This window comes from Xiphophorus hellerii, chromosome 19 (genome assembly GCF_003331165.1).
Source record: "Xiphophorus hellerii strain 12219 chromosome 19, Xiphophorus_hellerii-4.1, whole genome shotgun sequence".
Taxonomy (NCBI): Eukaryota; Metazoa; Chordata; class Actinopteri; order Cyprinodontiformes; family Poeciliidae; genus Xiphophorus; species Xiphophorus hellerii.
Window position 1 is genome coordinate 28,529,613 of NC_045690.1, and position 12,224 is coordinate 28,541,836.

The 12,224-nt window shown below is 40.2% G+C and overlaps 1 protein-coding gene across 1 annotated transcript; it reads left to right on the top strand.

Moving 5' to 3' along the window:
* Window positions 1-3,929: 3,929 nt before the first annotated feature.
* dtd2 (D-aminoacyl-tRNA deacylase 2) lies at window positions 3,930-11,044 on the top strand. The gene is made up of 3 exons (XM_032547906.1): window positions 3,930-4,094; window positions 10,406-10,475; window positions 10,577-11,044. The coding sequence occupies exons 1-3, from the start codon at window positions 3,987-3,989 to the stop codon at window positions 10,906-10,908; spliced, it is 510 nt and encodes a 169-aa protein (XP_032403797.1). The 5' UTR covers window positions 3,930-3,986; the 3' UTR covers window positions 10,909-11,044.
* The last annotated feature ends 1,180 nt before the right edge of the window (window positions 11,045-12,224 follow it).

Here is a 12,224-nt window from a genome sequence, read left to right on the forward strand (position 1 = left end):
CTTCCGGTAAGAAAATTTTCAAAAGAAAAGTCTTAATGTCCGCGCTAGCATTTCTCTTTTTTGTCGTTTTTGTTTTGTTTTGTTTTGGGTTTTGTTTCTTTTAATCTGTTTCATTTACCTACTGTGATTTTTGTTTGTTTATTATTTTTGTATTGTCTTTTGTATCAGTGTCTCTGATGGGATGGACCGAAATTTTGAAACTTGCCAAGATGAGAAAAAGAGCATCCGGCTGCAAGCATCCTTCTCTGGCCACTCAACTCAAAGGCCCGGTCAGAATACTCACTCTGCACCCTACGCCCCTCTCTGAAGTATGGACTCAAAAGTGGACAGAAGAGTTCGAGTGCGCAGGTTACTAGCGTGCAAAAAAAATGAGAATTGGGACAGTACCCCTCGGTGTCATCCAGAATAGCGAGACTTCTCACTATTTACTCATTTATGTTTCTAAAAACATAAATAATCTATTTTAAATGTACAGTATCTACTTTATCCCTGGGAGAATTACTGTGGAAACGATTATGGGTCTTACTTCCGTCTTATTACTGTCGGTTTATATGAAGAACCTACAGTAATAAAGAAGAGAAAAGCATTGAAGCTGGTCAGAGTTCTGAGCTGCAGTTTTGGGCCAGTTGGCAGTAGGGACAACATTCTCCTCTTTTCCTAACAGATCCTTTCTAAAGAAAGTCTCGGAGAGGGTGCTAACCTGGCTCCCAGTGTCTAAGAGGCAAGGAACTGGGACCCCATTGATGAGAACTGTAACCTCCCTACACATTCCCACTGCACGCTCCAGAAATACTTCACCGGTTAAAGTCTGAGAGCCTTTTGTTTCCCCTCGGATAGCGTGGCCCCCAGCAACCGAGGGGGTTAGTTTTCCTGAAAAGATGTGGAGGGAGTGCCCTGTGGTCTACGTGGGTTACGTTGCATGCATTCTTTAGCAATATGTCCAACCCCACTGCATTTGAAACAAATGGGCTTTACATCATCTGTAAACTGAGGTTTCAGCCTAATCCTTCCACTTTTATCTTGGAAAAGCTTCTTCTTGCGAGTGAAGCTCTCTTTTAGTGCAAGGGTTAATTCACCAATGGCTTTACTCAGTACAGAAACCACTCTAACAATATCCTCTAGAGTAGTAGCAGGTTAGTCTTTAGAACTATTAGTACCCTGATTTACTTGACAAACATTGTCACACATAACCTTTCTGCTTTTAGCAATTCTGGTATGACTGCTATTTTTTTCAAGAGACCAGCTTCTTCACGAACATCTAGTAGACTGGACTGGGGTTTGTCCTTAACCATCTTGCACAGCTCTCTTCTAAGAGATGAATCTCGTACACCTCTACAAACTGTTCTCTGACTGCCATCTTAGCATTGGATACAGCATCTGGTTGTTATTTCAGAGCTAGTGGTAGTATTTGTGAGAGAGCATGGAAATACTCCTGAAAGTCCTCACATTCTCTCTGCTCACGACCATAGAATGCCTGTAAAAGCTGAGTTACACTACGTTTTTCAGAATAGGCTTCTCTAAGTAATTGGAACACGTCACTAGGGTCTTTTGGTTCCTCATCCATGCATAATCTCACCTCTTCCAGCGCAGGGCCTTTCAGAAGAGACAGAATAAAATCAAGTTTGTCTTCGGTAGTTTGACACCTTGTTCTTATGGCATGATCAACCTCCTCAATAAACTAATCAACTGAGCGGCCATCTTTTACTGGTCACCATTAAAAGGCTGGATTTGTCGTTCTCTAGGTACATACAAATATGACCTGTTACTTAGACCCAGGGCCATGCAGAGACCTTTGGAGGGGCAGGGGCTCAAATTTTAAAAAGGGGCACGTTGAACAAAAACTCCGTACAACAACATAGCAACAACCCATATTAATCAAGAATCTAATTGGATCCTACTATATCATTGCCATCATGCAGGGAAATGCAAAGCAAATCTAGTCTATATTTTCCCCAACAGGTATAAAGTTTCTGTTTCTGCTGCTGACAGTCCTGGAGGGCTGAGCTGATCTGAGACTGTAGCTGTTAATTAAACAGACCAGAGGAGAGAAAGTCTCTGGTTATAAAGTTATGAAATAAGCTAATTTGCTGCCATTTTACTAATTAAGCCCTAATAATATCTATTTAACCTCTAGAACAACCTGATTTATAGATCAAAAAACTCAAAGGGGTTAACTCTATATAATAGTTTGATATTAGCACCTCTGAGACCTAGAATTATAAGACTGGAATATCAAGGCAAAGAAAACTCAGTAGCTGCTGGTAGGGGCCATTCAGGGGCCTCCAGACACTCAGGGGCCCCTAGAAATGGTTTAATTGTAACACAGACCATAGCGCTAAACCTGTAGCATCATTTATAGAGAATGACAATGTTATTACATTTTATCTAATGCATTCAGCTGAGAAAAATAAACAGTACATTTAGGATTTAATTAGGAAGTTTACTTTGTAAAAGTTTAAAGAATCATCTTGATAGTTTGATTGTTGTGTTACCATGGCTACAATATGGTGTAATCTTTGTGTTTGAATTGGGTTTGTTCACAAATACATCACAGCAAATAACCAATAATCAGTGATTGATTTTAAACTCTGCCAATAAACCTGGTCTCCCTCTCACAGACTTCACCTTATCTATATTTAAACATGTTAGCGAGGTTCTTAGTAGGACGTGTTCCGGAGGGAGGGGGGTTCTGTCTAAAGCCCCATATTACCTTGGGCCGGCCCTGGAGGAACAGCTGCTGCGATGCGCATCTCTGGAATCTACCTGGAATCCACCTTTAATCCCCCGGTGGCCCCTGTGTCAGTCCCCCGATGCTTTGGGGACGTTTTGGTTCATTTCATTGTGGCATGTTTGGCTTTTTGCTGCGGTTCTAATTATTGCTACAATATTTTCTCTGATGTTTATTTTGTGAACTCTAAATGCTCTGGGCCGAATCTTCCTTTAACACTTGAGGTTCTGCAATAACTTCTATTTACAGCCGCGAACCTCCAGCCCAGATCCCGTCAGCAGCGGCTTTAAACCGCCTGGTAGAAACGTTAAGGAGAAGCAGAGCGAACAGTCAGCAGGTGGTACAACCCGGTACCAGGTGGTACAACCCGGTACCAGGTGGTACCAGGTGGTACCACTACCTGGTACTGGGCTTTGATCTGCGTTGCGACTCGCGGTGACAGTCGGTACCGTGTCTCATATCAGGATGTCTGATATAAAGACAGATATTCTTTATATCTGTCGGTGGACTGACTCAGACTGCCTGTAGTGAACCGGGCCTTTAGCAGAATGATGAAGTTAAAGTCAGAAGTTTTTTCTGCAGCCGAAACATTTCTGTGTTTAGTGGTGAGGCGAGTTTTTTCTCACTATTGCAAGGACCATTATAAAAATATAAATAGAAACAGTTTTTCTAACGTCAGCATCAGACTTACATTTTTATTCACAAACCAGTGTATGAAAAAATATTCTTGCCCATAATTTGAGAGTTAGAGGGCATAGATCCGCCCCCTCCTCCTCACCATGGACCCGGAGTCTGAACAACATGGAGGCTCTGAGAGTCATTATTAGACTGAGGGCAGCCAGACTAGTTTATTTTTACTAAATTATTATATTTAGATAAATATTATTGCTGAGGGGCACAAACGGGCCTTCTGACATACAGATAAATAAAAAAAAGAAAAAAAAACTCAAAAAGGGCACTAGGGGCATCAAGGATGAAAAGGACAGGGGCTCAAGCCCCCTTCGCCCCCCCTCTGCACGTGCCTGTATATATATATATATATATATATATATATATATATATATATATATATATATATATATATATATATATATATATATATATATATATGAACTATCACGAACCACACACTCCATACCAGTAAGTGGCGGTAATGCTACTAAAAGTTCGTTGCCAACCGCCAGTAAATCCAAGAAGAAGAAGAAGAAGAAGAAGAAATAGAAGGAGAAGTAGTAGTAGTAGTAAAGGAAGGTGAAAAATGGCAGAAAAAGGCGGCGGACTGGCTCGGACGGTGCTGCAGCAGTGTTTACACGCCAGACTGCAGGTTCAAGAAGCGGATGAACAGCTGGAGGCTCAATACGCCCAGGTACAAATATCACGAAGCAATATTTAGATGTAAGGGAAATAAATCCTAATATTTACCTAAAGAAAACGTTTAGACGCATTTTCATTGAAACGGTAAATAATTACAGACTTTTTCCAATAGATAAATAACTGATATCCAGTCAGGACTGTAGAAGCACTCTAAATAATGAATAAATAATGTGACAGCAACAGTTATGTGAAAATATAAAAACATGATCAATAAATAGTATATATATAGGTATATAGGTATATATATATATATAATATATATATATATATATATATATATATATATATTTACATCATAGTAAAGTACCAGTTGTAACAATCTGTGAGGATTTTACAGGAGGCAGTGCAAAATTCTTAAGCAAATATGTAAACATTAAGCAGTATTAAACCGTCTCAGCGCGTACAATTCTATGGGTTATAGTTTCAATAATGGAAAATAAACACATTTCATTTTGTATTTATTTTAAAATAAAAACTGTTGAGCAAAATTAGACTAGCAAAATTTATGGTTCAACTTTTTATATTCAAGGTAAACAAAAAAAGTAGCCAATTGTTGTGAAACTGGATTTCTTAATGATTACCACTCCATCACCTTGGGCAAGACATTTCATCTGCCTTGCTTGTTGGTGGAGGTCAGCAAGTAAGTGGTCAGTCAGAGGCATCCCCAGCTCCAAAGAAGTTTAGCATTGGCTTATTTTGGTGGCAGGTAGACTAAACAAACTTTTATTTTATAAATACATAAAGAAACCTTTATGTAACCTTTCAAATAAATAAACATCCTTACTGTTTACAATAAGGATGTAAACAATGGCATGTATAAAATGTTCAGTAATTATGCTCAAATTTGCGTAAACATTACCTCATACATCACAGAAATCCAATATTTCCAATCTCTGAAGAATGCAAAATTAATCTACTCAAGTAAGACTAATAATAATATTACTCAAGCGAAAGAAAAGCAGACAGGATGAGGATCAGCACCTCCAAATCTGAGGCCATTGTCTTGAGCCAGGTCAGGGGGATGTCCTGCCCCTAGTGGAAGAGTTTAAGTGTCTCGGGATCTTGTTCACTAATGAGGGAAAAATGGAGCAATATATCGACAGGCGTATCGGCGCAGTGTCTGCAGTGAAGCGGGCGCTGTACCGGTCTGTCATGGAGAAGAGAGAGCTGAGTCAAAAAACAAACCTCCTGATTTACCAGTCAATTTATGTTCTTACCGTCATCTATGGTCATGAACTTGGGTCATGACTGAATGAACGAGGTCATGGATACAAGCAGCCGAAATGAATTTTATCTGTAGGGTGTCTGGGCTCTCCCTTAGAGATAGGGTGAGAAGCTCAGTCATCCGGGGGAGACTCAGAGTAGAGCCGCTGCTCCTCCACATCGAGAGGAGCCAGTTGAAGTGGCTCGGGCATCTGGTTAGGTGCTCATGTCCCATTGGAAGGAGACCCAGGAGACACCGGAGGGACTATGTTTCTCGGCTGGTCTGGGAACGCCTTGGGAGCTGGAACAAGTGACTGGGGAGAGGGAAGCCTGGGCCTCCCTTCTTAAGCTGCTACCCCCGCAACCCAACCCTGGAAAAACAGAAGAAGGATGGATGGATGGATGGATGGATGGTAAAGAAAAAAGTACAGTGCAGTAAAACTGCTCTTTTTCCCAAAACGTTACTCAAGTAAATGTAACCAGTACTACCCACTTTTTAGATAACAAAATGAGTAACCTATTCTTAACAAGCTTAACGTGATATATTGACATTAGCTAGACATCATTTATCTAACATCCTGCATCCAACGGCATTAATTAACTCATTTGCTTGCTCAAAATTCCTACACTGTGTGGATTTTGTGTGGGTGATTAAGCAAATTCATTTGTTAAATCAATTAAGCAATAATCCACAGACATTTCTATATGACCAGGAAAGGGCTTATAGTGCATTCACACCAAACGAGTCTCACCCACTTCATGACGTGCTGGTCGGATACAGGAGCACCTTCAGGCAGAGACTCATTTTGCCAAAGTGAACCACAGAAAATCATTTCTGCTTGTAGCCATTAGGTTTTACAATGCCCAAGTCTGAGAACGTATTGAGTACGTTCAGAAGAAGAGTGTTCTTTGATCAAAAAATTCATGAAAGAGGGGAAAACCTATAAAGAAGTGCAGAAAATGATAGGCTGTTCAGTTGTTCAAATGCTCTAAAATGGCAGCCAAAACCAGAAAGTCGAGGAAGAAAAGAAAAAGAAAAACCTGATCTCCTCGCTCCGACAACTGGATCACAGGGCAATGTTCCAACATGATAATGACCCCAAACACAACTCTAAGATGACCGACCACTGCTTTATTGAAGAGGCTGAGGGTAAAGGTGATGGACTGAGCAAGCATGTCTCCAGACCTAAACCCTATAGAACATCTTTGGGGCGTCCTCAAGCGGAAGGTGGAGGAGCGCAAAGTCTTGAATATCTGCCAGCTCCATAATGTCATCATGGAGGAGTGGAAAAGCATTCCAATGGACCTTACCAAGCTCCGCCCACAACCGACCCACGTGACCACAAGTCTCACAAACACAGCCTCTCAGCACGTTGTTTCTATGTAAACATGATTCGATTAGTGCATCATTTCTGCCGGATTTTCACAATATGTCAGCTACTACAATGGACAGAGGAACTAACAAGTTCATGTCATCATCTGGGAGGAGGTTACTGGTTTCTCAGTCACAAGCTGGTTGCAAACCTGAGGACAGCAGGTGTCAGTCAGTTATGGTAGATCTGAACTTTGGTTTGATGACCTCAATATGAGAAGCTACAGACTGATAGGAGGAACCAAAGAGCTCTGTAAAGGTAAAGGCAAATCTTCTGAAGTTGGGATATAATTAATTTAATTTCACATAATTACCATGGTAGAAGCCACTTGTTTGTTAAAAGTTATTTTGAGGGAAGAATAAATTGACACTGTTATATAAGCTGCACACAGATTACTTTTCATTGTCAAAGTGTCATTTTGTCAGTGTTGTCCTATGAAAAGATATTCTTAAATATCTGCATAAATGTGAGGGGTGACTCACTTTTGTGATACACTATGTTGTTACAACCCTCCCCCACAAGATCACTAAGGGTAAATTCTGGCACTGGGTGTAACAAAAATCAGTAACCTAAACAGTTGGTGTCAGTAGCAAAATATAGTTTATTTTACAGTTCAAGTAAAACCTCAATCACAGGAGACAAACACAGGGAAGCTTTAAGCTTCAGGGTCTCTGAGGCCAAAACAACAAACAAAACACCCCCCTTTTAATTATAAAATTTAAAAAACACCTTCTAGAAGAGAACTGAAAAAAAAGTACAAAACCTGAACTCCCTTGGCTAACCACAAAACAGGAGAAAACAGTTAAACAAAATAGCAGAGAACCCCTACCAGCTTCCACTGTGAATAGAAACAACAGAAGCTCTTTATGCGGTGGCTGACGAGCACCAACACATTGCACCTGTGGCAGCCAGGTAGAACTGAAACACAAAGAGAGAGCTCTCCCATTAAGAGAGCCCCTAGAGGTCAGTGACCGTAAAAAAAAAAATATATATATATATATATACACTCCTGATCAAAATCTTAAGACCAGTCAAAAAATTGCAAGAATTTGCATTTTGCACTATTGGATCTTAAGAAGGTTCTAAGTAGAGCTTCACAATGTTAAAAGAAGAAATCAGCGTAAGAGACAAAACCTTTTGAGCGGGGAATTAATTGAAAACTGCATTTATACTCAAACAGGATTTTTTCAGCTGATCAAAAGTTTAAGACCATAGCTCAAAAAAACCCGAAAACCCCCCAAAACAGAAACAAAGTGTCAAAAAAAAGGACTCAGTAATGAGTAGCTCCGCCATTCTTGTTGATGACTTCAAACAATTGTTTAGGCATGCTTGATGCCAGTGTTTCCAGGAGGCTAGTGGGAACGTTGCTCCAAGTGTTGAAGATGGCTTCACGAAGGGCATCCACTGTCTGGAACTGATGTCCATTTTTGTAAACTTCCCTTGCCATCCATCCCCAAATGTTCTCAATTGGGTTTAGATCCGGGGAACATGCAGGATGGTCCAAAAGAGTGATGTTATTCTCTTAGAAGAACTCCTTTGTCAGGCGGGCATTGTGAACTGCAGCATTGTCCTGTTGAAAAACCCAATCATTACCACACAGACGAGGGCCCTCAGTCATGAGGGATGCCCGCTGCAACATCTCCACATAGCCAGCTGCTGTTTGACGCCCCTGCACAACCTGAAGCTCCATTGTTCCATTGAAGGAAAACGCACCCCAAATCATGATGGCGCCCCCACCACTGTGCCGTGTAGAAAACATCTCAGGTGGGATCTCCCTGTCATGCCAGTAACGTTGGAAGCCATCAGGACCATCAAGGTTAAATTTTTTCTCATCAGAGAAGACAACTTTCTTCCACCTTTCAATGTCCCATGTTTGGTGCACCCTTGCAAAGTCCAAACGGGCAATTCTGTGGCGTTGAAGAAGACGTGGCCTTTGAAGACGTTTTTTGTTTCTGAAGCCCTTCTCTCGCAGATGCCGTCTGATGGTTATTGGGCTGCAGTCAGCACCAGTAATGGCCTTAATTTGGGTAGAGGATCGTCCCGTGTCTTGACAGACAGCCAATCGGATCCTGCGGCTCAGAGCTGGTGAAATTTTTTTGGGTCTACCACTTGACTTTTTTGTTCCATAACCCTCAGGATCGTTTAAAAAATGCAAAATGACTGTCTTACTGCGTCCAACCTCAGCAGCGATGGCACGTTGTGAGAGGCCTTGCTTATGCAGCTCAACAATCCTACCATGTTCAAAGTCAGTGAGCTTTTTTGCTTTTGCCATCAGGAGGTCTTGACAGTGTAAAGACTTCACAGAAAATGACATGGAATCCAGATGTTTGCACAGCTTTTGGCTTTTAAAGACTATGGTCTTAAACTTTTGATCAGCTGAAAAAATCATGTTTGAGTGTAAATGCAGTTTTCAGACAATTCCCTGCTCAAATGTTCTTGTCTCTTGCACTGATTTGTCCATTTAACATTGTGAAACTCTACTTAGAACCTTCTTAAGATTCAATGGTGCAAAATGCTAATTCTTGCAATTTTTGGACTGGTCTTAAGATTTTGATCAGGAGCGTATATATATACATACATATATATATATATATATATATATATACAGTACAGACCAAATGTTTGGACACACCTTTTAATTCAATGAGTTTCCTTTATTTTCATGACTATTGACATTGTAGATTCACACTGAAGGCATCAAAACTATGAATAACACATGTGGAAATATGCACTAAACAAAAAAGTGTAAAACAACTGAAAATACCCCTTATATTCTAGTTTCTTCAAAGTAGCAACCTTTTGCTGTGATTACTGCTTTGCACATACTCTGCATTTTCTTGATGAGCTTCAACAGGTAGTCACCTGAAATGGTTTTCACTTCATAGGTGTGCCCTGTCAGGTTAATAAGTGGGATTTCTTGCCTTATAAATAGTCATGAAAATAAAGAAAACCCATTGAATTAGAAAGGTGTGTCCAAACGTTTGGTCTGTACTGTATATATAAATATATATATATATATATATATATATATATATATATATATATATATATATATATATATACTGTATATATATACTGTATGTGTGTGTATTATAAACTGTCTCTTATGGTTATATTTGTATCAGATGAAGCTTTAGACATATCAGTGTTATATATTCCAAACTTCGATCACAGCTTTTACAAGTAAGGGTTTTTAAAGGAAAGTTGGAACACTGTCCCTGGCGTTATTCACTATGCTACCATCTTGAAGCTCAGTCACATGATCCCTCTTCCTCCATGTGCTTTTACTGACTGGTGGTCACGGCTTGCTCGGAATAACTGAAGACCGTTGATCTGGAAGGCTGAGTCTGGCATGTTGTTGTTTCTGTTAGGCAAAGAACGGCACAGTTCTTATCTCTGTGCTTATTTGTAACAAATCCGTTTCCATTTGACCGCTGCTTTTCACACTCTGCTGTGCCAGTCCATTGTCCTCAGGAACCTGAAATCCTACCAAGTGTGGATTTCAGTCTCTGATATATTAACAGTGGGATTGTCTCCAATGGCAATCAGCTCGGCTGAGCTGCACTTCAGCTGAAAAATTGGCACTGAACTTGTGCCCAAAGCAGCCTCAAGTAAATTAAAGTATTGCTTAATCTTGGGAGCTCAAGATGCCGCTGCACCTCTGTGTGCCACCATAGCAACATCTGAATATTATCAAACATCTGAGATTACCCTTGCTAATTTTCAGATCAACAGAGGAATGGTGATCTACATCTGCTTCTTTAAGGGAGCCACAGATGACATCCTGCCAAAGATGGGTTAGTTTTATTTTATCTTTTTTTTTTTTTTTAACCAAATTTGAACCATTAAGAAATGTAAGCTTCTCTATAAATCCCATGTTCTTCCTCCTCGTGTCAAGTGTCCACGCTGCTGAACCTGCGGTTGTGCGAGCTGCCTTCTGGAAAGAGGGTTTCAGTGTTGGAGCTTCCTGGTAGCCTGCTGATCGTCCCTCAGGCCACGCTGGGTGGAAAAGCCAAAGGGAAAGGCATGCAGTACCACAATAACATCAGCAAAGAGGATGGACTGAAGCTTTACAGCTCCTTCATCTCGCTGTGTGAGAAAGAACTGATGACTGCTGCTGGAGAGACTGGGAGGGAAGCTGAGGTGACTGTGAGACATGGAACATATGGACAGAGACAGGTGCTTCAGCTAGACACTAATGGACCATACACACATCTCATGGACTTTTGATATGTTCTATTTTACAAGGCTGACGGAGATGGTGTTAGTCTGTGAGTTCATGGAAATGTAAATCTTGTGTGGTCATTAAAAAAAATGTTAAGAATTCTTTGGCTTTTAAAATAAAAGTTTCACTTTTATTTCCCAATTAATGTTTAATATATAGATCTCTATATAGAGATATACTTGTAGTGCAAATAGCAACGATGAGAGACATCTGGTTCTGCGATGTAATGAAAATGAAGCGGACCTGTCCTGATCAGTCTGAACTGAGGATTGGGGTGAGTGTAGAGCATTTTTAGTAATGTCATAAATTTATCACCAAAGCCAAATTTTTGGAGAACCAAAAACAAATAGTCCGACTCAATTTGATCGAATGCCTGTTGAGTATCTAATGAAATAACCACAGAGGCAGGAAGGTTGGTCCGGTACATAACATGTAGGAGTTGACGAGTGTTTGAAAAAGAATACCTGTTAGGGATGAAGCCAGTCTGGTCAGAATGAATCAGGCAAGCTATGTGTTTATTTAAACGAGTAGCTAATACTTTGGCAACTATTTTTTGGTGGCTGTTTAGTAAGCTTAAAGGACAGTATGAGGCAACATGGAGCAATCCCTGCCTTTTTTCAGGAGAAGACAAATATTAGCACCATACAAACTCTGAGGAAATACTCCCTCCCTCACTGAAGAGTTCATCATACGGAGAAGAAGAGGGGCAACCAGATCCAAATGACTTTTGTAGAATTCTACTCCAAACCCATCTGGACCACAAGATTTACCAGAAGATAATGAACTTATCACAGATTTGATTTCTTAAATTGCAAAATCAGAATCCAAGTCTGCCCTGGCTGATTCATTCAGAACAGGTACATTTAAATTGTTTAGGAAGTCTTTAGTATCAGAACTGGTAGCACTAGATTTGGAAGTGTAGAAATTACTGTAATAATTGAAAAAAAAAAACATCATTTATGAGTTTAGGGTCAGCTAACAGTAGGCCAGAGGGGGAAGAAATTTTATGAATAGCTCTCTGCCAGTGTGCCTTTTACTTGTCTGGAGAGCAATCTATCAAGCTTGTCTGCTAGTTAAATTTTATTTTGTTCAAGTTTGCGAATTTAATTGCCAGCTTGTTCCCCAAGCCTGTGATTGTATTCAGATTTTATCTTCAGGATCGTACTGAGTATATTTTCATTAGAATTCTGATAGCTGTCCTCCAAAACAGCCAATTTAGCCTGAATATCTGCAAGACGCTGCGATCCGGCCTTTTTGATTGAAGACTGATAAGAAATAATGTTACCCCTTAATACCACTTTAAATGACTCCCACAAAACTG

Coding starts and splice junctions, on each gene's coding strand:
- dtd2 (XM_032547906.1), top strand. CDS start 3,987: ATGGCAGAAAAAGGCGGCGGACTGGCTCGGACGGTGCTGCAGCAGTGT. Junction 4,095..10,405: donor TGGAGGCTCAATACGCCCAG/GTACAAATATCA, acceptor GCTAATTTTCAG/ATCAACAGAGGAATGGTGAT. Junction 10,476..10,576: donor TGACATCCTGCCAAAGATGG/GTTAGTTTTATT, acceptor CCTCGTGTCAAG/TGTCCACGCTGCTGAACCTG.